Source organism: Ciconia boyciana, chromosome 2 (genome assembly GCF_034638445.1).
Source record: "Ciconia boyciana chromosome 2, ASM3463844v1, whole genome shotgun sequence".
NCBI classification, from domain to species: Eukaryota; Metazoa; Chordata; class Aves; order Ciconiiformes; family Ciconiidae; genus Ciconia; species Ciconia boyciana.
In genome coordinates this window covers 142401411-142427553 of record NC_132935.1, presented here as the reverse complement: position 1 = coordinate 142427553, position 26143 = coordinate 142401411, and the positions used below count along the sequence as shown (strand labels likewise).

General features: G+C 40.1%; 2 protein-coding genes across 4 annotated transcripts in view; one reads left to right on the top strand and one right to left on the bottom strand.

Annotated features, from left to right (window-relative positions):
* Window positions 1-463: 463 nt before the first annotated feature.
* On the bottom strand, window positions 464-22438 carry HEPACAM2 (HEPACAM family member 2). The gene is made up of 9 exons (XM_072851498.1): window positions 20925-22438; window positions 14802-15152; window positions 13123-13407; window positions 7453-7749; window positions 4166-4291; window positions 4058-4082; window positions 3896-3933; window positions 2512-2585; window positions 464-580 (listed from the first exon to the last, which is right to left on the bottom strand). The coding sequence occupies exons 1-9, from the start codon at window positions 20992-20994 to the stop codon at window positions 464-466; spliced, it is 1383 nt and encodes a 460-aa protein (XP_072707599.1). The 5' UTR covers window positions 20995-22438.
* A 1602-nt stretch (window positions 22439-24040) lies between these two features.
* The window catches only part of VPS50 (VPS50 subunit of EARP/GARPII complex), a 103942-nt gene continuing 101839 nt past the window's right edge, over window positions 24041-26143 (top strand). The window contains exon 1 of one of the 3 annotated variants that reach the window (XM_072854260.1): window positions 24041-24256. In XM_072854260.1, coding sequence (XP_072710361.1) covers window positions 24224-24256 — 33 coding nt within the window. In that variant the 5' untranslated portion in view covers window positions 24041-24223. The remainder of the gene's footprint in view (window positions 24257-26143) is intronic. The other 2 variants (XM_072854258.1, XM_072854259.1) reach the window with 2 other exon arrangements.

Here is a 26143-nt window from a genome sequence, read left to right as displayed (position 1 = left end):
ATTTTAACAACTGCTGGTTATTGATCAGCTGACCAGTTTCAACATTGCAAAAAACCCCCCCTAACTCTACTTGGCGTGCGGTTGGCAGGTCTGGAAGCCGTGCTGCTGATTAAACTGCTTTGAAGATTTAACCTGCTCAGTGGGAAGTACTGGTGTCTCAGTGCCGTGAAACCATGGCTGTCCCCTTAAAACATTTGGGAATTTTAATTTGAAATTGTGTTTGAAGATCTTACCTTTTGTTTTTCACACTTAGACAAAACTGGCATGATGAAACAGCAGACTGGAGTCTTGAGGAAAAGTGAGGGATTGGATACGGAATGGTGGAGGAACTGAGGTAGCTTACACCTGTGTTCCTTCCTTACCCCTCTCGCTGGAATCAAACACCAACTACCAAAATGTAAATTGTTCTGGATGCAAAAGCATTTGTCTTTGAGCTACCACACGAGTGCACACAGGCTTTAACTTACTGTTGATGGTCTTGTTGCAGCTGCTCAGGAACATGCTGAATAACTTCATAAACCGTACTAAGCATATCCTGGCCTGGGACAAAGCCAGAGCCAGGAACAGATTGACTTGAAACCTAAAAGTAGCAAAGAGTATTCCTACTGTAAGTACAAATGGGAAAAGATTCAACAGAAATTAAACTGATAATGTAACTTCTCATTTTTTTAACTTTTCCCTATCAATGGTTTGTGTGTGGATTTAACAGTTCATCTCTATTAGTTTACATTTCATCTAAGTTTTCATCACATTTACAGTAAAGCAAGCAATAGTTTTAAATTAAATTAGGATCTTAGAAGATTTAGGATGCAGCTCCTGCATTTAATATAGCAAGTGTTTTATATTAGTGTACCACAAGTCAAGGAAGGAACATTTAATAAAGAGAGAAGCGGGAGAATAGATAGTAAAAAAGGAGAAAATATTCAGGGAAAGGGTTCAGCATAAAACTCCCACCAGCATGTCAAAGAGAGGGAACTGCAAGGAATTTCCATAAATGAAGTAATAATGAAATTGTTCAATATGTTAAGTATACAAATCTGCTCTTATGTCAACACAACACCTAGACTCCCCATCCATAAGGAATTCTCAGTCTTTCTGCCTCTACCCAACCTCCAGTTCTTCATTATATCCACTTTCTTATTCTTCCCTTTTTCTGCTAACTAACTACAACGAATCAGTGGATCAAATGCTGCCTTTTATCTGCAATGCCATAAACCTGAGTAACTGAACATGAATCAGTGGAGTTTCTCCTGTTTCTTGAAATTTTACTGGAAATTAGAATAGATTTCATTGCTTGTACATTCATTCTGTTGTCCTTGTCACCTCTCTCTCCCTCCTGACCTACTAAGGCCCCGATTCTGCAAGAATGTGACTTTGTGATATGATCAGCCTAAGCGATATCGTAGTGTGCCTAAGGCTGTGATGATTTAGGGCCTGATCTCTGTACTTAATAAGCCTCCTACGGTCACAAACTTTCACAGATACAGTTTGGCTCCTCTGTTTTCTAAAAGCCTTTTATCTCTGCTGCTGTAAAAGTCTGTCCTCTCCACTAACCTTTATGGTAACACTCGAGCCCGTAGAAATGTCTGTTTCAATCATCTAACCCCAGCAGAGAAAAGGGTTTGACTATCTCTGACTGGGTTTTGCTAATACATTACGTATTATGAGAACTAATCATAATAACAAAATAGGTGAGACTGTTGATGTGACCCTCTGTGATCATGTTTTAAGAGCTCTCTCTTACCTGACCATATTGATGCTCTCCAAGGGTACAAGACTGCACTGCCAGAAATTTTCCCTAGCAAAGGGAAAGTGCTTCGTCTACTTCCTCCCAGTTTCAGTCTGTTGTCCCTAAATTTTGTGGCCCTATTTCTCATTTTTTCTTTGTCCTTTTACACCACATCAGAATGATCTCCAACTGCTCTACAGTAATTTCAGCAAAGCCACAATGCAGAGAAGTAGCATATGGAGTAGAATTTTTTCTGCTAGCGAAGTTCCTGTGCTTAAGGCCTCCCCCACAATACATGAAGCTAACAGAATAATTCTTGTGAAATATAGCTGAGATTTAGTTTGCATATTTTTACAATGAAAACTTTAAATACCTCCCTGAGGCTTTTCTGCACTGCCGAAGTTGTATGTTGCGTGAGCAGCAATATTAGGGCCAAGGGAGACAATGGTATCATAAGAATTAATTTGCATGTGTGACACGAGGGGTTCAGTGCTACCCATCTACCCAACACTACTAATATTCTTTTAATATAGGGTAACTGAACTGACATTGTTCCCTTTAGAGCTTGGTTAGTTCCTTACTGCACCATGTTAATACACGTACTGAGCTATTATAGTAAAGAAAGAATAAGTACTGGGTAAACAACAGCAATGAATATGGCGTCATACAGACATCTGTAAAAAGCAACAGGACCAAACTGACAGAAGGATTCTAGTACAGATATTTAGTACACCTTAAGAAATAGAAAAGAAACCATCAGTTTATGATGTAAAATCACATACCCTAGAACCACTGGCAAGATCAGGAATAGCGACAAATTCATATATCCCAAAATCATCCAAAGCACTTTCATGTCCTAAAGTTAGAACAAACAAACATACATGAAAAAAGGTATCGAGATGTAGTATGAATCTGGAAAAGACAGCTTGCACAACGATGGGCAAAGTAATTTGGCCTAATTTTTAAAACATTTGATTATTGGTTGTTAAGCTGGCGTGGAGCGAGGCAGGGCAGCTGCACAGTTGGTGTGCACAGTGCTTGGCTATCTCCAACACCTCGGACCAAGTGAGGAGCCTCTTGCTAACCTCAGTAACAGTTTTGGTAGAGCCATTGGGACTATCTTTGCTGGAAGGCTAAACAGACCAATTTACTTTCATTTCCCACAGAAAAGAGGCCCAGTCCATAAGCTCAGCATGTCTACACTGTAGTGAGGCAGTACCACCTGAATCTTTTATAAATGCTGAGAATAAAAAAAAGGGAACATGACACTAATAGGTGCCACATTATTAAGCCAGTTGACAGATTGTATCTGGGACTTCAGATACCACTTGTAGTTAGGGTGGGAGTCTCTTTCTCTACCCTCCCACTGTCCAGGAGATCCGAGACTCTTGGTTGTCTCTTGGGCAGTGCTGCACAGCAGAGGCTGCAGCACTAAAGACAGTGCTGAGACTCTCTCCTCTGATACTGCTTGCTGGGGTGAAGGACCCTCTGTGCTCAAGTGAATTTCTTACCTTCCTAAGCTTCATATACTTCTCTATCGTCTCGCATGTAGCAGCTTATAGACTGCTCTGATGCTTTGGTAGAAAGGGATGGGAACAAAAGTGCTACCCTTCCAAAGCATGGCCGGTCTCCAGCCTCTCCTGCCCAGGATGATGTGGGAAAGATTGTGGAGGAAAAAGAGGCAGTGACAAAAACACACTGGGTCCTGATGACACAGAGAAAGGTAGTACAGAATGTGGTAGAGGCTAAAATATATATACTGTAATGTCATATTAACATCTCACGATTTTGGTACTGATTGGTGCCACAAACATTTAGAAGTGCGATCCTCCCACGGCGTATCACCTCTCACTGCTATCCCATAATAACACTAATTTATTTCATATTGGTGAGAACAACAGAACACAGGTGATTCTAACTGGAATTAACAGCTGCAATTCAAGCCAACAGGTACATACTGCTGTGAACTCCAGGCATGAGCTAAACCCACACTGACCTGTTGTCATTTTGGTTTTATCTTAAGTAAGCTAACACAGAGGTAAGCGTGCAACCCAAGTTAAAAACACACCTCCCTTCCTTTCCTTCTTTCTTTTTGTATGTGGAGATGGTAAGTTTTTGCAGGAATGGATTTTGACCTTATGCTCACGTTTCTTTCATTAGCATTACCTGAAAATGTCTGTGCCTTCCTGTAATCAGCCTCTGGCCTAGAAAACATAAACATGTTTTTTCAGTTTGATGTCATAAGCCAAGGAAAGAAAATTAATATGATAAAATGCAATTCTCTTGATGGAAGGGACTTCAAGACCTAAGAATCATTTATTTTTGTACCTGCTCTGCAGCTTCTGTTGTATCACTGAAAAGAAGAAAGAAAGAAAAATCATTCTTTTTGCTCTGATGCTCCAAAAGAAGAGCTGGAAAGTGCTTAACTTTACATACCTTTATGTGGCTGATATCTTTTCCAGATGAATAAAAAGGCCATAGCTAGGATCAAAAATAATGAAACTCCCGTTATTACTGCAAGAGATGACAAGGATTTTCCTTTCTGGGCCAGCTTTTCCAATCCTGTGACAAAGAAGATGAGTACTGTATTTAGTCTCTTGTTCTGTATAATGTGCTATTATGACACGGAAAAAAATGTCTCTATCTTTTGAAATTCATGTGAAGCTAGTAAACCTGCATACAGATACAAAATAGATACAAAATTTAGGTTCTTGTGAATGGGTAATTTTTTTTCCCCACAAATCTCCTGAACTGGCAAAGTAATGATATGCATATCAGAAATGAGTCCAGAAGAGACTGGTACCTAGAGCTAAATGAAGGTCAGTAAACGTAATCCACGAATAACAGCATCACAAAAAGTAGATGAATATTCTAGTTTTAGGTATAGAGACACTGAACTACCAAGAAATTAGGTGACAATTAGGTGAGCAGTTTGTGCTAGATGGGAGGGAAATCCTCCTAGCTGTAGGAGCTGTAGAGTAGGAGGGGATAACTGAATAACTATTGCATTTTTTCTAAAGATTTTCAGATCACTGACAGTCTGATTGTTTATCTTTTGCTGAGATATGCATTAGCAGCAGTTTTCCAGCAGGATTTACTGATAAAACACAAATACAATATGTATATAATTACATACACAAAACCATGTTGAAAACATTTGCAAAGCCCGGAATGTGAAAGTTAGGAAATGTCAGACATAGCTGCTTGTACACCCTTAATTTCCTCCTTTTGCTCTGAATCGTGCAGAATTCATGTAATTAAAGGCCGTGTCACAATCCATACAGGTAAATTAATGCTGCATATTTGTCAGTGCCACCTTTATGGGTACAATTCAAATGTGTATTATTTAGCTGGATGTGTTTCCAGTACCTCTGTGAACTCCTGTGCAGACAGGCAGTGTTACTTACATCTACTTACACCTCCATGTAATTCCCTGGCATTGTGCTGGCTGTGTGTGCAGCAGTTATCACAAAGATTAAGTATGTGGATTTCAAACCAAATTAATCTCGAAGATATGGGGAAAATAAACCACTGCAATTTCACCAAATTTCTTTCACACTCCTTCAATGTACTGCTTTCCTCAGAAAAAAAACCCCAAATGCTGGAGAATCAGCTGTGTCCTTAAAAATGTTCTTTAAAATGAATAATTTCAAATAAATAACTCAATAAATCTTATCTCCACAGGCATACCAGTACAGAAAACAAAGATGTGATCTTTATGTGCATTTAACACACTCAAGTTGACTCAACTTGAGAACTGAGCAATGACTTGTGTACATAATGAGATACATTCTCTTATTTTAAAATATCTAACTTGTCTTGGCTAAAACTGGGTAACAGCTTAGTGCAATGATTGATATAATTGTAACTTATTGATATAACTGTTTTCTTGATGGTTTTTAGCATTAATTAGGCAGCTGTTTGTAGCTGAGTTTATAGGTGAGTTTCAGTCCCTCCGGTGGGGAAGTTGCGTAAGGTCTTCTGAAACATCGAAGTTCCTGTTGCTGCTGAAAATGGGGTTTCCAGTATTTTGAGAGGCACAGGCTCTGTATCTAGGATTACGGGGACAGGGAGAAGAGATATGGGTAATATTCATAGTCTTTGCTTAGTGTGTTTAATCGGTTCCAAGCAGAAATTAGCCTGAGCAGGATCTCTGAGGTTTAGCCTCGTGTGTGAATTCACACCTCTTAGAGTCCATCAGTGCTGCACTGCCAAGTGTAGGCTCAACACCTGGATTTAGTGCTATCTGAATAAATACTCATCAAGAAGAAAATGGCTATAGAGGGGGAAACTGATATTTTTAAATTTGTAAATACACAGGACAAAATGTTTTAAAAAACTATTTAGGCAAAATATTTGTAATTAGGAAATGTATGTTTTTAAGTGCAACTAAACAGGAAGCTGTGGAGTTTTCCCTTCTTTTCGGCCTTTGAAAGGAAATTTCAGCTGAATTTCTTAACACTTATGGATGAATATTCACATATATATCATAGCTTACATGAACTTCCTGGAGAAATGTCATGTTTATTTCTACTGACACATAGCTCTGGTTGCATTTTCTTTCGCCACTAACCACAATGTTTAGTTTTAAAGTGCAGTATTCTCATTGTAAAATTGCAACCTGTTTTCATTCCAGCATACTGAAAGCCATGGATTTGTGATGAATTCGTAAGTCAGCCTGAACGATGGACATCTGTTCTCCTTGTTTATCTGACTAACAAATGGCTGAGCTCTTTGTTCTGCACAAGCGAAATTGCTTTGTTAAATTTTCTAAAAGGCAATCTATTCTATCCTGTTGAACATTAATAGCATACATTCCTTATCTGAAAATACTTGTATCGATCTGTATTAATAAGAGATAACAGACTTCCTCAATATCTTGTTCTTCGCTGTATGCTTCTGGAGATTTTCTGAAAAACTGCTTTGTTGCTGTTTAACGCAATCTGGTACAGGAACTGAGGTTATAATGTATGAGAAATAAAGGTGTGCGTTCAGCAGAATCTAGCAGTCAATCCATAGATTCATAAATATAACAGTGAAATAATTTTTATGAACCAATTTTAATAAAACCATTCATCATTGCAGCTTGCATTATTATCATACACTAAACTAAGGTTCTTATAATACCTAACCACACTGGAAAAATATTAAAGACCTTCACTGCTGGGTGTCTGTGCCTGGTTATTTTAGTCAGCGATGTATGCTTGGAACTATCCCATGTACTGGTCACCTGGTGGCCCCAGGGCTCACAGCTCCTGAAAGCTGTGGGACAGTGAGCCTTGGACAACATCTGCCCTTGGGACAAAAGGCCCACGTTGGCATTCAGCAGATTTCCGCATAATTCTCTCCATTCATCTTTACCATTTTTAAAGGCAAACAGTAAGAAACAGAGTAAGAGACATATAATTCTGCCATGTTACTTGGTCGTGATGAGGTTTGCCTACCAAGGAAGTTTTTCTGCTCAAGGGATAAAGTTCCAAAGGACCAAATATATTTCAGTGTTAAACTCCCACAAAACTTCAGCATCTTAGTGGGTCTTGTCCCAAGCCGTGTCACACTGTGAGTAAAACCTAGATCCCACTGAACGGCCCAAATCCCCTTTACCACGTTGCTAGCAAGACCTCACTTCTGATACATATTCTCTCTCTAAGAATTATTTCCTTTTTCTGGGGTTGACACTCTGCTCAGATGTTACGGTTACAGCAATGAATTAATGTTCTTACCTACAGAAGTAACGACGACTGTGAAGTGAGTTTCATCTCGTTTTCCAGTCACATTGTTGAAAGCACAGCACATGTAATCTATTGTCTTCTGGGCCACTTTATCAGATACAACTTCCAGATGGGGTCCATATTTGATTACATGAGTGGTATTGTCAGCCCTTTGAATCCACGAATAAGTATTTGGTGGATTTGAATCTGCTGAGCAGTCGAACAGTATAACTTCCCCCATGTCAACTGTAAACACTGCCCCTATATTCAGACCTTTATCTGATTTAACTCTAAGTCCATAAGGTCCATCTGCATTGAAAAAAAAGAAAACACGGTGGAAAAATTAAAATCAAAGTATATAATTAAACTTTAAATAGAAGCATATCTTTAAACTTAGAATTTTTAAGTTAGACTAGCCTTTAGAATGGCTGGCATTGGATTCAGTCATTTCACTTAAAAGGCTTTCAGTGCAATAACTTGATCTAGGTTTATCTAACAATAACTAGGTTTATCTCAGACTACACCCACTTAATACTGATCTAATCACTGTTTAGGGAAAAAGCACAGGTCTGTACATTGTTCAGTACGATAAAAAGAATGAAAACTGAAAACAGTTGGAAAAGGTGTGAAATAAAGGAGCAGGTCTTCTTCAGGGGCATATTTGACCCTTTCTACTTAAATGCCAAACTTACTGGCATAAGTAATTTCTCTGCACGTTTAAAAAAGAACAAATTAGCCTTGAAATATCTAAATATTCACTCTAATACTTTGCAGTATAATAATTATTTGAGGAACTATCCTACAGGTATAATATAGAGTGGGGTGTGCCTTAGATAACTTCAGAAAAAGTTTACCATAAATGACTGCTAAAATAAACTTTAACCTTCCCCCACTTTAGTAGGCTTCTACTATTTCAACATGGATATTTCTTTCAAGAGTAAGCCCTTGTGCTGAAAGCAAGCTGTGTTTCTGAATATAATTAGAAGAGTCATATATTGTCCAATAGTCATGTGTTCATTACTCAGAAAATTGAGCAGCTAAGTATTTTTAGGGTAATCTCCATAGGAAAATGGGAAGGGATACAATATGTTTAAATATTATAAAAATATCTCCCATGCTATTTTTAATAGATGATTTCAGATCATGGGGTTTTTGTATCTTTACATGTTAAAATCTGTTTTAGGAATCTAAGTATAGAAATTAAGGTAGAGAATATAATAATAAAAATGTGCCTTACTAAATTACTTTTTCTAGTCAAAAGAACTAATCATTTTAATGTTGCTAATTCCCTAAGGGCTTACATGCTTAATCAGAAATGCACAGGCCTAATATTGACAGAAGCCAAAAGAAGAAAATGTGCAGAATGAGCAGGAGACATCTTTTCGGTAGGATCCCTGAAGTTCAGTAAAGCTGCTGACAAGTGCCCCACACAGAATGGCATAGCAAAAAGGCAGATAAGTCATTATGCCCATTGTAGACAGTGCAATCAAGTAATATTTCCACCTTCCTAAGGTTGTCTGGAAGCATTAAGATAATGCAGCTGAGTTTGAATGTGAAATTCCCTGCTACATGAAGTGGCACACTGGCACGTTTGACTATTTCTCATCAGGAAACTCGGGCTGACATTAGACCTTCCTCTAACATGCACACTTCTATTTATTGCCTGTCTTTTTTTATGAGACTGATTTATTCTTCAAGAACACATAGGCACGCAGCACAAAACAGGCCATTTTGTGTGAGCCTCTGGGTTTTTTTCTCTATTTGTGAAGGCTTAGACAAGAGAATGTAGACTATCACACCATGACTTCAGTTTAGTCCACTTTTAACCAGATGTCCATATTTCACAACATAAACTGGCCAAATTTTCTATTTTCGCTACTTATTTCTTAGCGGTAAGCTTTTTGCAGTCTCATTTTAAGGAAGGCCTAACATCATGCATAATATTTACTTGGGAAATGCAACACAGATTCACTTCAGCATGAATTAGTGCTGCTCCCACCTACATGGCACGGTCTGAGAAGTGGCATTCCTTGATGAAGTCAACACAAGCATCGGGTAACCCTTCTGCTTCGCCTGGATCAGTCTTTTGCCTCTCCTGGGCACCGTGTACATCACTGAGATCCCTAAACACCGGGTAGCTGAGGGATATACACAGCTTCAAGGATGATCCTGAAAAGCAGGTAATTAACCATTTCCTCTCTAGGACCAAATATATTCTAGCTTTGGGAAGTCCCAAGGAAGGAAATCCCACTTAGTCTGTTAAATTCAACTCCGTCAGCACAGTACAGCAGTTTCTGCTGCAGCCTCCATGACAGCAGCTTCTTCCCATCTTGAAATAATTTGTTTCTGGGTCACGCTACTACAATAGCCATGTTCTGGGGTGCGTTACCATCATAGCTAATGGAGAAGCAGAATAATATTAATGAGAAATGAAGAACAGAACACTTTTGATTCTCAGTAAAAAAACACAGTGACAGCCTTCATGGATCCCTCAGCTCTCCTTCTCCTTTCCAGTATTGTTCTCAACAGAAATCTGCCTCTTGTCTCAGTCAAGCCAGTTAACTAAATGACTTGTAAAATAATAAATCATCTGTTCTGAGTAACAATTTACTGCTCTGTGGGAATATTTCCAATTGCTCCTATGACCACGAGACTGTTACAGTTTCCAAGCAGATGGCAGGTATTTACTGTGAGTGACCTTTTTTTTTATCACCTCCAGTAACTCCCCCGCAGCCATGACATATGGCACATAGAGATCCCGGGGCCTGTTCTGGATTGTTATTGACAACTGGGAGCTGGGAGACAAAGTACCGCTGCAGGCAGAGGTTGGACCGAATTAGGTGACTTTGTATAGCTCAGGAAGCAAGACCCCAACTCCCATCACTAACTTGGATATGGATAGTAGCGCAAGTATTGCAGTCTTTCAGCATTGCATTGTTTTCTCTTAATATTTTTTTCAAATTTTAAATTACGCACAAAGCAAACTGTCAGTTCTGATGAAATAAAAAGTACATTCTGAAAATGCAAATACTTATTACAATATTTCCACATGTGGAGAAAAACTGAACCTCAAAGTTTTTGATATATACAGATCTTTTGAGCAGCTCTCTATCACAGATCTCTATCACAATCACTCAAAATGCAAAAGTTCCAGAAACGTGGGCACTGAAGTAACTTTGAGATTTTAAAGTTCTGCTAAACAATGCATCAAAAATAGGTTTTCAGTTTAGAACTTGGAAAGATTTTTCAAATTTGCTGGAAAATACATGTAGTTGAGTGAGGGAGAAGGGAGGAAGCAGTTCCAGAACTGAGACTGAAGGGCACACGCCTTGTCAGTGCAAGTGTCCCAGACACCCGCCAGTGCGATGTGTGCTCTGGAGCCAGTCCTGTGTGCAACAGGTCAGAAATGCGAATGCCAAAGGGGCTGTGCCACAAACGACCAGAGCAGTCCGAAAGGTAGCAAGAGTGGCAGATATTTTTCTAGCCTGACCTGATTTCATTGCATTGTAAGAAGGCTGTCAGGTTGTGCTGGATACAGCATCCCCAAATTTTGTGTAGGTATTCTTTGAAGAGAGAGGTGTAGAAGGTCCATTCATAGCTCATTCAAGTGAGAAGAGCAGTAGAGGCAGCACATTCATACACATGCAGCTCTCATTCTTAGCACTTCAAGCACTTAAGTGAGCTGAGGTTGATGACTGTACAAAAGCAGGCATTTAAAAATGTGCTACCTTGAGGAAAGAATATGATTTATTTTCTTTTTTATTATGGTAATAAGTTAAAAATCCATCGATGCTGGTTATTTCCTTGTAGAGCATTTTATCATGATTCCTCTGTCTAATGTGATTGGAAGCTCAATTCACATCTGCCCTGTTTAGGACTCTTTGCAGCAGCTCCTTCATCTTCATGTCTGCATTGCTGTCCATTTTATAAGCTGCACCTAAGGGATCAGCTCTTGTCTAACAATGTCCTTGCTAGTCTTCACTAATTCAGGCAGTCTTTCTCTCCTCTCCTGGTGCAGTGTAGAGACCCCCACACACACTTTAGATGCAAGATGCCCCCTCATCCAATTCTTCCAAGTTACAGTTAAAAATAAGTAAGAATGGATAATCAGGGAAGAAAGGAGGAGGAGGAAAATATGACATAGTAAGAGGTGTAGGTTCTGAATATGCTGGTAGTGCAATCATAACAATTCTAGGGCATGGGCTGTCTACCAGCTGCCAGGTTACAGAGCCCAGCAAAACCAAGAGAGAGCACCAGCCCTTGGCTGGACAGAAATCCAGTTCCAGTCCTTGCACTGTGCCGTCCACACTGTGCCATTGGGTAAACTGGTTATATCTGAACAGGGCTGGTGGCAAGGTAGGTCCTGACCTGTCTGATTTCAGCTCTCCTCTGAGAAGGACAGTTCGACCCCTGAGGACGTGAGGATTAGAGCCTGGCAAGGTCACATACACAGCATGTGCTGCTTGCAAATCTTGGAGGCACTGGAAGTTGAGATTACAGGAGGGATAAGGAATAAAATGAGAGTGCCCTTTCTAAGATTTGAAGTATAATTGTTGAATGCTGATTAAGCCAATCTTTTGTTTCCTCCAACACATTTCATTCTTGAACTCAATCTACATTCACAGTTAGTTTCTCAGATCACTTCATTTCCAGTCAAAATATATGGCTAGTTTATGGTTTATTCTTCTGCCAGCATTGGTCTTTATGCAACTCTTCTTGCTCCCTCATGTTTCTCACTTGATGTGGAAAGCAAACACTCCTTTCAGCTCTGATTTCGCTAAGCCAGACTGAGTTCTCTGGGTCTCTTCTCCGTTCCTTTCTGTTCTCTTTCTTTCTGGTTCGAGATCATTGCTCTGGGATGTGCAGGAACTGCACACAGTATTCTACATGTGGTCTCACCTTCTGTGTGCCATTAGTATTCCCCTTATTTCCTTGTTGGAAATACTTTGCCAATACACCCTAGAATTACATGTGTCTTTCTCATGCCTGAATCACACTGCCAGTTCACAGACATCCTGTGATAGCTCAATCACCCAGGCTCACTGCCTCAGTTATTTCTCAGTCATTCTCCATCTTATCAGCAGAAGTTCATGTTTTTTATTCTCTAAAAGGGCATGCCCATTTATTTTTTTACTAGCAAATTTCATACCAGTTCTATTACTCTGTCAAAGTCATTCAGTCCTCCCAGTTTAATGTCACAGGTGAACTTAAATTGAGATACTCCCAATCTTTATGCTGATGTCATTAATGGAAGTATTACACAGGACTGGACTCAAAATTATCTTGAGGAAAACCACTAATACCAGTCTTTCAGCCTAGTACTTCTTGAACTTAGCCTTTTTATACTGTTTGCTGTCTCAATTTTTAACAATATTTTCACATATACCCATCTGATTGTTTTTTTCCTTTGAGTCACATCTCCTCCAGATCTGAAGATGTCTGTACTGTGAAATTCTTGAAGTTGCTATTTGAATTCTGTAGTTCAGACTCGTCTGCACAACTACATAACACTGAGTAACTTTTTATTATACTGTTGTGAGAGCTGTTACAAACAAGCTCATGTTGAATAAAAGCTCACATATAATGTTGACTCAACTGTTTTCTGCCTGTTTCCGAGTTAGAGGCACTCTTTCCAACCAGATCATTTCTACAAAGGTAATTATGAATATTTCATATACTCACAATATATGGTTGGTGCAATTATCTCACTTTCCATTGCACTGACAGGGTTAGATACCAGACAGCTGTAATTCCCAATGTCTTCTTTTACAACAGGAACAATTAGAAGTGTTGCATTTTTTGATGAAAAGGTGTAATTAGGGCCAGCATGGAGAGGCTTCCCATTTTTCATCCACTGGTAAACTACCCTTGTACCTTTTGCCACAGTACATTTCAATGTAATATTCCCTACATACTCCACTACCCCTGAAGATGGTTCAGTATGTACAATTGGCTTTGTGACAGGAACTGTAAAATAAAGAGATATGAAGAGTTATAAAAGTGACGAGCCAGTATATCACAGTCTTCATTGTCAAGATGATACAAATAGCAGTCATCATCCTCTCTGGAAAGTACTCGGATTTCAAATTTTATTTATTAAATGTGGTTGAAGGTTGAAAAGAGAAGTCCATATCCTCAGCTGGTGACTGTAAGAATTGTTCTAGTACTTAAATAAAACTAGACTCTATATTACTGGTAGTACGACAGAGGCTGCAGTCAGGTATACCATGGCCTCCCGCTCCTGCCTCATAAGCAATCCCACAGAAACAAAAAGAGTGCAAAGCGTGACATTGCCCACAGTGTGCAACTTCCTCGGTACGGCTGCCTGCAGCTTTGCTGACACTGGGCACCACTGAAATATGCTGTCAATCCGGTCGTGAGGATGACTGCAAACTGCGATGGGTATGGGAGTTAAATGGCAGCTACAACCTTATCATGCTACTCTGTCATTAATTTCATTATTCCAAGCCCAATAGTTACAGCTCGCTCCATATAATCCATAAATTAGTAGCCTCTTGTCATTCTTTTAGATCATGATTTTCTATTCCTCCTTTTTTTTCTATCCCCACTACAAGGAGTAAAGAACAAAGAGGGAACTTCAGTATTTTAGGAATTCAGATCTGGGCTTCTTTTACAGACACAAGGTCACCAGCAAAAGCCAATGACTCCTCTTTGACAGTGACAGAAGATAAAAGACATGGTAGGCCCAAGTAGAGAGCTCATCTAAGAAAAGAGAGAACGAAGGGGCAGTCAGCTCTTCTCTGTCTGACTGGCTGTTCAGCATAGGGAATGCGAACAACAAATAAATCTTCCAATAAAAAAACTGGAGACAGGGGGATAAAACACTGGAAAAAGATCTACAGGTGGGATTGAATTTTGCCCCCTCAGATCCCATTGTGGTCTTTCCTTTTTTAGGGATACCTTGCCACAGTCCTCTAGCTTGCAGGCAGAATAAAATTCTGAGTTGGCAAATGGTTGCAGATTTCCTCGGGGAAGAGTTGTTCAGGGAAAAAGACTATTTGAAAGTTAATGCACCCTCATGATTGATAGCACAGTAGAGACTTATGAAACATTATTTCTTAGAAGTTTGTCTAATTTAATATTAATTATTGGTTTCTATACTCCTTCAATTTTTTACTTATGATCCTGAAACATTAGTCAATATATTAATTTTGTTTAAAATGACATATTGCAGCATACCCTCCAGCAGCAGTAGAAAATACCATAACTTAGTTGTTAGTATTTATTCATGTATGGTTGGATTAAATTATACATTATTGTAACTGGATACTAAGAACCAGTACTTTAAAACTATTGCAATTTTTTTTTCAAAATGAAGATACTATATTTTACTAACTTACCATCAACAGCTACTTGAATCTTTTGACTGGCAGCTATTGTCCCATTTCCACGGACATTGACTTTTACAATATAATTGCCCTCGTCACTGATATGCAATGGATTGATCATCAAAGATGCATTCGGTGGTATGAGGGTAAACTTGTGCTGGTATTCCAAGTCTGGAACTACTGTTTGATTTACAGAGCCAAGCAAGTATTTTGGATTACTTTGAGGCCTCTCAAAAAGCCAAATTATCTGGATTTCGGAAGCTGTAGCATTGAAATTGTAGTCAACAGTAAGATGGAGTGGTTGCCCCTCAATACCATGGATGGTATGAGACGGTACTGTCAACTTTAAGGCAGAACAAATACCTGCATAAAAATGAAAGAACAAACAAATAAACAAACCCAAAGCACAAATGGAAACTCTGGAAAACTCAAATGAGAAATTCTCACAGAGAAGAAGCTCTCAAGGTTAAAGCTTACACTTTTTTGTATGGTGATAACTCAGATGTCAAGTAAGAAAGGGGCAAACACTCATTGACCTCGGTGAAGTTGGATCTAGCTACAGAGTTCCAGCTTTAAAATATATGAAAAGCCAAAAGAAGGATATTTGCAGTTTCTGGGCAGAGGATCTTTTATTGCTGAAAGTTTGACAAAAATGAGAAAATGTGCATTTACCTTAATGTTTAAAATATTTTCCCTTTAAAATATTCCCAGTTTCTAGGTCTTATACTGTCTAACAGTCTTGGATTGCAAACTCAATTTTTAGGATTTTTTTTCTGGGTTGGTTTAGCTAGGGAGAAATTTCTTAGTGTTACTTTGCCAGTTATACTGAGAAACTGACTGAAAATCTAACAAGCAGCACTTCCATGAATTTGTCTGATTAAATGTATATATAGTTATTATTGCTGACTGCTCTGTATACATAAGACTAAATTCAAGAAACATTACTAAGCCTGCAGAAGTCAAATATTCCAGTTTTAGGAAAGAGCAGAATTAAGATTTGCTGTTGATATACACAAAAGCAAAATTTTCAGCCACATGATTAAACCTGTTCTCCAAGAACCCTGCCTCTGTTAGGGTGCTAAAAGGCCACTCCTCAGTTAATCATCGGCTTTCCCATATATTATTTTCAAATCATTTTTCATTGTGTCGGCCTGAGACAGATTTATAGAACATTATTAAAACTTTACTCTTAGAACAGAGTGATCTATTTCCATGTGAACTTTTCCACAGCACTCACGAGTACAGCAATGGTGTAAACCGTTGACATTAATGAATTGATTTCACACCACCATTATAATTGATATGACTTTACAGATGAGGAATTTAAGCCCAGAGAAAATTAACAACAAAAATACCCACTCATTTTGGATGATCAATTTGAAATATTAAGGACTGGATTTTTCAAAATACATATAAACAGATTTTAGTATGTTCAAGATGCAACTCCTATTGACTTCAGTTGCAGGTTTGATTGCTCAGCTTTGAGCAATCTCAATGCTCAATATTGCTGAAAAGCACACTGTAAGTGCTAAGTCAAAACCCTAGGAAAAAAGCAACCTCTTATTAGTAAGAACATGTAAAAACTGTGATTTAAGTAATCCATCTACCACTGCATAAGAGCACACTGGAAATTGAACGAGAATGCACTGCCCAGGGCAACATGCAATGCTTTCACCATGCACCATCTATTCTTTTCCTGCTACTGAACATCTTTGGTTGGACCAAGTGATTCCTGAGGTCCCTTCCAACCTGGTATTCTAGGATTCTTGACACGCTTCCCAATCCCTGTAACAAAAAAGTAACTCCTCAGCTGAAGTACATATACCCTCTAGCTGGAAAGGAGCGGCAGAGGGAGCCATGTGTGAAAAATATGTGACTGTGCTATTAAAGATTAATATAATGCAGAGATAACGTTGTTTCTTAAATTTCTTACCTTCATAGCATTTGTCTTCACGACAAATAGAAATTGTTAAAGGTTCATTTGTGTCTAATTTCCTAGGTTATATAGCAGGAAAAGATAAAAATATCGATTCAGTAGCATAATATGGTATCTGTGTATGTCTTTTGGGTTAGAATCTTCAAATTTAACTGCACAGCTGTTTGCCACTTGAGCTAATCGCAGATTAGCTAATCGCAGAAAACTGTCACTGGGGATCCAGGTAGGGACACAAAAAGGGGGTGAGGGTAACAGACGCAGCACGGCAATATGTAATGCCAGTAATTAACGTTAGAGGTACTCTGAAAGGGCACAAAAAGTAGCAGGGCAGAGATGGTGTGGGAAGGGACTGGCTTGTGGGTAGCCAGCAATGTTGTCCCTGCTGCTGAAGGTGCCCACAAAACCATCTGTGAGATACTAACTGTATTTCAGGAAAAAACCCTATTGCTAAGAAATCTCTGGTCATACGCTGTCCATGCAGGAACTAGTGAGTTTTATAGCCAACACAAAGCCAGCTACAAAGTCTACCCAAAAAAAGTAACTTTGTGGCTGGCTTCACTTTTCATAAAGCTGAGCAATACTATACTCAACTAGAGAAGACAGCTCGCAGCGTTTCTGAGGGTATGGCAGGGAAACCAAAGAAAAATGTGGCAGAACACTATAGGGGTGGTATGTGTAAAGACAGTGAAATCCTTTGGCAGAAAGACTGGCAAACCCACCTTCTCAGGGGCTAAAGAAGAAGTGAGCAGAAGACTTCAGGTTGCATCGACACTGATGTGGAAAGGACGGTTGAGGGTCAGTGGGAGGAGAAGGGCACAAAAAAGGAGGAAGAGTGTAGAAAAAATATGGAGAGGCTTAAGTGGAGGATACACAGGACAGGGATGTTTACATGCTTAACTTTTTCTAGATCAAAAACCTGAAATGGCTGAAGCATATCAAATTGAAGCTTCCTCCCCTAGCCCTTTTTAATACTATTTGTGGCCTGTTCTTGCAGTGTTTTCTAACGCTGCACAACTCTTAGGGACTGGATAGACTCTGATTAGTGGGAGATTAGTTTTGTTGGTTGTTGTAACATTTCTCAGAGGCAAATTGCCTCCCTGCAAACGTTATAATACAAATCAGACTTAAACTGCTGTTGTCTATTTGAAAAAGAGAAGAGAGTAATTCCTCAGTAAAATCCTTCACAAACTATTTAATGTTGGAAATATATGTCATATAACCCATCGAATAAATTTCAACTTTTAAATCTCCTTGAATGAAGTCAAAAACATCTTTCAAACACTGGGAGATCTGTAAATGATCAATTAAAAGATCTGTCCATATCCTTCCTCATTCTTTAGGCATGACATTGCTCAATTTTTGAGTTTATTTAGCTGTCAATAAGCGATTGTGCTGTAGGATAAGAAGCCAGTAACAGCTGCAGTGTAATCATAAAATATGTATAACAAATAATATTTCTCACAGATCCGTTTGCTTGTGCAGAAAATTAGCAAAAACCAAGCAGGTCTAGTGAGCACGAGGATAACTGGGACCACCAGTGTAGAAGGTACCACCATAATACAGTAAGATAAAGAGAACTGCATCTGGAAAACTCAATTTCTTCTCAGTTAAAAAATGTGGGAATAGAAACTGTAAATTAACTTTGTTCTACTTGATTCATGGGGAAAAGTGGCTCAATGTAACAGGTTGGAAAGACATTTTGATCTTCAGTCAAGGAAATTCTTTTAGCAAAGACCAGAGGTGGGTAAGGGCAGAAACCCTGTTTTCCCCTGGAGTCTGTTCAGGAGTGACGTTGGGCGACTGCAGTTTTTGCTGCTCCCTCCGGGTCTGCTGGGGCGATTTCATGCAGTGCCATCAGCCGGCAGGAGCTCCTCCGTGGCCGGCAGGCTGAGAGGCAAGGCAGGCTGAGGCTTGGAGAAGTCGTTAGAGAATGGTGCTCTGCTGAAGGCAAGGGTTTTACAAGAGCAATGCTGGGAGACTTCTGGCTTGAACAGAGATCAAATCTTTTACAGTCTGGAATATTCTTCACTGAAAAGGCTATTCTTCACTGAAAGGGTTATCTTCTTCACCGGAAGGGTTATTTCTTCACCAAAAGGGTTGTCCAGCATTGGAACAGGCTGCCCAGGGAAGTGGTTGAGTCACCACCCCTGGAGGTATTTAAAAGACGTGTAGACGTGGTGCTTAGGGCCATGGTTTAGGGGTGGACTTGGCAGTGTTACATTTATGGTTGGACTCGATGATCTTAAAGGTCTTTTCCAACATAAATGGTTCTATGATTCTATTCTATTATACTAATTTTTATTTTTAATTAAAACTGAAGACTGTTATGACTAATCCATGAATTAATGTTAACAGTGAAATCAAGCCAATGTGCCAAACTCTTACTTCATTCTCATTGGGCACAAACTCCATATAATTTAAGCCTATCTCTATAGCTTTCTAAATATAATATAGATTTTTCCAAGACAATGGAATTTGGAAAACTAGTTTTTGTATAATGACCGTAAGGGTTGTACCAAAATGACCTCCATTTGGAGCTCAGTGATCTGTGCTTTGCTTCCACCTCACTTTGCTATCATCAGTATTAGCAAGCACAACAGAATCATTGTTGACATAAAACAAGGGCTGCAGCTTTAGTTTAAATAAAAAACTATGACATAACTTTTGAGTTTACGGCATAAACTGAAACCTGCTTAGCGAGGTTTTATCATTCTCTGAATTTAACATGCACATCTCCTTGTCAAAGTGAGTTTGGATTCTCAACTGCTTTTCACCAGAGTGTTCATTTAGCTCTTCGGCTCTCCAAAAACCCCGAACTTGGTGTAAAATGTCACTAGATCAGTGATAATAGTTTTTACACTTCTTGCAAATATGTTCATTTATGAAAAAAACCCAGATATAATGGACCAGGGAATCTGCAATTCCTATACCCCCATTTATATCAGCAGAGACTTGGGCATACTCTTCCCCAGTTTGGGATTTTTGCCCAAGAACAAGTTCCAATGAGCTTTGTTATTGGACCTAATTTTAGCTTCTGAGGTCAATGTCTTTGGTGGGCTTTGTGTCATGTCCCCAGCGCACCTGATTCTTGCCATTATATAGAGTACAAGCTGCACATTTCCCATACTAGGAAATGTGTATATCTGAGTAAGGGTATACGATGAGACTTCCTGGTGAACAAACGTGTACTCTAAAGCACTCTGCTTGCATACCAATATCTCTTGTAGGACTTCGATAAAAAATGTCCAATAAAGTTGTAATGTAGATAAAGTGCACATTCACTGTTTTTTATCAACCCAGGTTTTCATTTTTAAAGAAGAAATCCAATAATCTTCATAGAAAACTGCAACTGTTATGAAGCCAAAACTCTTGACAAAGTATTTAGCTCAAAATAAAGGAGACTAGGTGACTGTATATGAAATTCACAAAGAAAAAAGAAAAATTGTCCTTACATATGAATGAGTAGAGGATGCACTACATTTGTAATATTGTATATTCCCTCTGTTGATATTTACAAAAACAATTAAATACAGAAGAAGTGGACTACAAGAGTTTGTAGAAATATAAGTTTATCTAACATTTGATCGCAGGATATTCCTGTCAAAGTGCATAGAACATCAATTTTTTATCAAGTGCATGGATAACAAATGGATACTTACAAAAACTGCACCCAGATACCAAACAAATGTGCTATTAATGGGAAGACATTCTTCAGCTGATTGAAAGCTTAATTTAGTTTTAATACCAAGTACCTTTAAATATTACATATAAATTTTCCCTATTATCTGTAAGGCATCATAACTAACTGAAAAATAATGCATCAGCAGTGTCTCAACATAATGCATTTTTAAAGACATGTGTAACAGCTTCTGTATAAACTTTGGTTCAGAACCTGTCCAGCCTTACTTGTTAAAAAGAATGCATAATGTATATATTAATTAATAAACCGTGACAATATATATGTAATGAATGCCCATATTTTATATACAGATTATGTATAGCACTAATTTTTGTCAGTTGCTAAAAGTTTATAGGTCCACTCATAAAACAAGGTGACACTATCTGATTAAAAGCTTTTAGACTACTTTCTTGAAATAAAATCATCCGACAATACAACAGAAATATCTTTAAATTTAGGAGTATAAAAGCAACCCACATTTCCACAGTGACAATCAAATATAATTTATACTGTTTCTTACCTACAAGCAGAAAATATATTTTGCACTGTAAGTCCCAAAAGAAGTTGGCTAACGGGCTCCATGAAAGCATCCTGTCCCACACAAATCCCACCTTTTTCTCAGCGCAAAGCCAGAGCTTGGACCTGCAGCTGCTGGTTTATTTGCTAGGGAAATCAGCAATGAGTTAACAGGCCCTATCCTGTCCCCTGCCTTATGTGATTTGAATATGTGTATACAAAGAACAAAGGGAGTGGAGCACCTGTTAGATGAGCACCCATCTTCATTGCCTCTGACTTTATCGTAACCCTTCCCCGGCAGTCACAGCAAATATGACATAGAATGTAATAAATGGGGCACAGAATACAAAGTACGTTCAATTAATAAGTGAACACACCCAATGTACAGGTTATATAGGTATCAACATCCTTTAGCTACGGTTTCATAAAAAATACCACGCTGCTACATGGTTCTGCTTATTTCCAAGTAGCATTCAGAAGATTTTTCTTCAGATCTTTTCCAGTGACAGCCTCTCCTTTTCTGTTATAAAAAGTATTAAGAGCAAGAGCCTTGCTTAAATTTTTTTCTAGCACTTTCAAGCCCATAACTTTTCTGTATTTTTTTCCTTAACATAAGCATAACTTGGCGATGATTTTGTTCCCTTTCTCTAAACAACATGTAATATGAAGTATCTATCAGGCATCTTCCAACAAAGAATCCTGTGGCTAGAGTGGACAGCTGACTACAGTTCTTGAGTTAGCTGCTGATTACTGTTTATTCTGCATTAACTTACATTGTTTAATTAATATTAATAAATATTAATATTAATGTAAGATTTGGATTTTGTCCAAGGCTGTCACTCACCGTACAAATCTAATCAGCAGCAAACCAGGCAACGCTCCCACAGTTGTATGTGCAGTAACAGTCTGCAACAGCAAATATTTGCATCGACAGGGATGGTTTATCCACAGAAAAACACACTAAGTTTTTGCTATACAGCACTTAGGCAGACTATTATGGATTAACAAATACTAGGCTAGACTGTATCCTGCCTTGTGCAGGAGGGACTGGTAGCAAGGAATTGCCTCCCCCTCACTGCAAGGGTCCTGCAAGGTGCTAAGCCCCCACCAGAAGGGCTGAACACTCAATTTTTACCTAAGGGAGGTGAAAATAACCAGATCCTTCCAGAATTCTTAGCAGCTCTGTATAATCAAATGTAAGAAACATGAGGGTTATTTCAGGTTAACAAAAATGTAAGGACAGTGGTCCCACCAGAAATAATGTCACCACCTGACATGAGCCAGTAGATGAAGAGGGTATTTTGCATATTCCCAAAGGCTTCCCAGGTCCACTGTCCTGCCCTTCCTGAATGCTGCTGTTTATAACCTGCTTAATCCACTTCACTGTAGGCTAGATGTATCAAATTGCAACCTTTTATAAAACCTGAGTTAGAAATTATTATCTACTTGGTTTCAACATGTAATAAAATATTGGTCACAGGTTCCAATTAATTTCTAACTGAAATGAATGGGAGCTTTCACATTGGGATAAAGTCTGTGTTGGTGTTTTAAATGCCCTATGTGGGCAAAGAAAATGAAAAAAAAAAAAAAGAAGAGATGAGCAAAGTTGTATTTTTCAAGTGTGTCCCCTTACTTGCAGCATTTGGATATGCTCTCGATGTCATTAATACGCTGCAATTTTTTACACTGAATAATTTACACAAATAAAGCGGGTGCTAAAAAAGTGCATTATTTTTTCTATAGAATTCTAGCTTGTGCTGGTTGTTAAATGGCATTTAGACTTAATCAAACCTCGCTCATTTCTTTTTAATAAAAGCAACTACATTAAAGCAACTTCAGTTGCAGCAGTAACATAATGAGTACTTTCAGTATTTCTGTGAGTTTTAGTTATTTTATTACTAACAAGTAACTTTTTCATGTGCTAAATTTGTTAGAGGTTTTCCACAGAAATAACTACGGATTATATTCCCAGTGGTAGCCAGAAGTAATGAATTCTTGCTAAGAATGCAGGGAAGGGACGACCAGTCCCGACCTTCCCTTCATCACTGTATCAGTTCAAACGGAGAGCAGCACGCCCGCTTTTACCTGTCATACCCTGCAACAAGTTATCGGCCAGCTGGGGGGCTAAATAATAACGGGATTAGGAAACGCGTGCTGAGCTGACCTGTGTGCAGACTCCAGTAATTCCAAAAGGAAAGACAACCTTTTCTGCGGGTATTACTATGCTGCAGTGGATGTGTTGGTAGACTTATTACTGAGTGTCGTCTCCAGTTAAGCAAAGATTGCAGGATAAATTCTTCCTTTTTTTGTATTGACAGAAAATAGATTTTAAAGTTATCAGCTTTTTTTTTTTAGTTGCGATCTATACAACCAAAGTATACAGACACACAAGCCTGTTTCAGTGATGCAAAACTGCATCATCCGTGAACAGACCCAACACCCTTTTGCATAATGCCCAAAATAACCCAAGGCAGACAGAAAATGGTCATTATCCAAGTGTATTTTCTAGCTAATCTGTCTCTTTAGAGAGCGCCTCGTTTTGTCTTCTCAGATAATTGCTTTCAAAGTCTAAACAAGCGAACCTCAATGTTCAAATACTCTATAATCCCCCAAATCCCAGAGAAACCCTCGGCCTGCTGGGCCACCAGTGCCGGTCGAGGGATCGGGGATATAAACGTAACGAAGATGCCAAGGCTGAGCACGGGTTTTGGCGACACGAGTTTAGCAGTGCTTTCAAATAGCAGGCTGCCAAACTACGAGCTCCTTCCACCGCTCCGGAGGGGTGCCGGAGGGGTGCCAGAGCCGCACCGAAGCCGCACCGGAGCCGCCGGCCCGCCGGCCGGAGCCTTTCCTTCTCCGCGGCCCAGTTCCGCCTCCCCGGCGGAGGCGCCTCCCGCAGCCCCCGCGGCGGCTGGCTCCCCGCTTCCCGGCAACGGCAGCGGGCCTGGCCCGCGTCTCCTCACGGCACCCCCGGTCCGGCCCGCGCCCCGCTCCCCCCACGGCGCCCCGGCCCGGCCACCCAGGGGCCTGGCAGAGAGGAGCCGCCTCCGCCTTGCCGGGCCAGCCGAGCGCGCCGCGGCGGAAGGAGCCGCCCGCGCCCTTCTCGGGTGCCCGCCCTGCCGGCCGTGCTGACGGGGGTTGTAGTTGGGCGCCGCCGGCCGAGGACTACCGGTCCCAGGGAGCAGCGGGCGGGCTCTGTCAGGTGGCGTCCAACATGGCTTCCCCGTGCCCGCTGGGGCCGGAGCCCGCGGCCGTGCGGGGCTGCTGAGCGCTTTCGGGCGGCGGGGTGGTACCGGTACCATCATGCAGAAGATCAAGTCGCTGATGACCCGCCAGGTGAGCGGCTCGCGTCGGGAGGGCAGCGGGGCCCTGCCGCGGGTGTCCCGGGCTCTCCCCGGGGACGCCGTGTCTGGACCCGGTGGTGAGGGGGGGCCGGGGCCAGCACAGGCGTGTGCGGCCGTGCCCGGGCACCCTGGTGGGCCTCCGGGGCGCGGGCATGGCCCTCAGTCCTGCTTGTGGGGAGAGGGAAGCCTTAGTGTGTATTAGCTCTTGGTACGCATGCATCCAGCTCTTTTTTCTCTTTAAATCAAGAAATGGAAGCACGCACGGGTGCCAGCACGTAGCTTGTGCCATAACAGACAAATGGGCGTTAAAGATGACACGATGCTCTGTGCCCGTTTCCTTTTTTCACCTATAACTTCAGAGTGCTGGGCCGTGGTACTCTAACATAGCTTTGTGTGATAGCAAGCGCTTTTGATCAAAAGGCAGGGCTGTGGCAGTGCTGGGGAAGTATTTGGGTGGACACGTATTGAATGTGTGTGCCGGGGTACTTGCTGTGTTTCTGTTAGCCCGCTTCACTTTGTACCAGTTGTCTCTAGGATTACGTAGATCTAGTCTTTGTTTGGACCAGTATTTCTAAGGTTGTGAGCCTTTTTAAAGGAGTGTATTAGAAGAGCATTCAAGTCATTCACGTATACGAAATACCTCTAAAAATGAAGCCTGTTTGCCCGTGTGTCTAAATTTGAGAACTTAAAAAATCACTTGAGTCACCCACCACATCAGATATTCTAGATAGTTATAGAAAATGATGGGAACGTCGGCAACTGAACTTCGTTTTTTTTCTAAACTATGTCTTCAGAGTTGTGATGCTTATGTGGGAGACAGGGCTTAAAAATGGAGATCAGCATGAGAGCTGAGTATCCAAAATAACGTTCTGCTCCCCTTCAGTATAGGGGTAAACGATCAGTTTTCAGCTTGACTAAGAGGAGTTGTGGGAAGCCTGCCCAGTGTGGAAATGCTGTGGTCTGAAAATGATGCGACTTATGCAATTTTCAGCCTTTGGGAAGGATTAAGTTCCATTTAGCATTTGATAAGTGAAACTTTTTACTGCTTTTGAAGATAAGCTGCTAGTATTGCAGATTTTTGAGAGGATGTGTGGAAGATTACATGTGAAGTATAAGAAGCTGCAGCAGTTGCTTTGGTTGTTTGTTACCTTGAATTTCCGATGCATGGAGGTGAGTCATCTTTGGTGGTGGCAATTAGAAAGGGAGGATGTTTTGAAATGATGTGCAAGGAAATCTGAGAATCAAAACCAAAATGAAGAGGTTTTGCATCCTAGGAAGATGAAACAATTGTAAAATATAGTAGTTACCTAAAAAGCGATGAACTTGTAAAACACTTTGTCAGTTTCAAAGGATAAATACGAACTTTTCTCATCATAAACTCACATAGTAATTGCATAGGTCCTTTTGTTTCAAAGAAAGTGTAGGTACCCAGGGCCTGAAAGGGGCTTGGAAACAGTACTGTTAGCATCAGCCACAAGAGTAGGAGGGAAGTCTGCCTGAAACTCGTGACTCACGTGAACACCCTGAAGTCTCAAGGGAAGCTGGAGTGAGAACCGAGTCTGAAACTTGAACATTTAGATTCACCGCTGCCTAGGGAGCTGGCAGAAAATGCACTAAGCAGCATGTTGTGTGGTATTGCTTCATAAAATTGTGAATGTGTTGGATATTCAGCAAACACATTCTCAGCTGGTTAATTGATGCTTCCTGTACAAAGCTTCAGTCTACTAGAGCTTATTCTATTTATGTGGCTATATATGTTTAAAGAGTATTAATTATATAAAACAGCTAATGTGGATTATGCATCTTTTTCAGTTTAGTTATGCATGAGGAAAACCAGTCCTAATAGTGTTATATGGTAAATAGATGAATATGCCATCAA

Coding starts and splice junctions, on each gene's coding strand:
- HEPACAM2 (XM_072851498.1), bottom strand. CDS start 20,994: ATGCTTTCATGGAGCCCGTTAGCCAACTTCTTTTGGGACTTACAGTGC. Junction 2,586..3,895: donor GAAGGCACAGACATTTTCAG/GTAATGCTAATG, acceptor TTCTAACTTTAG/GACATGAAAGTGCTTTGGAT. Junction 581..2,511: donor ATCTTGCCAGTGGTTCTAGG/GTATGTGATTTT, acceptor TGCTACTTTTAG/GTTTCAAGTCAATCTGTTCC.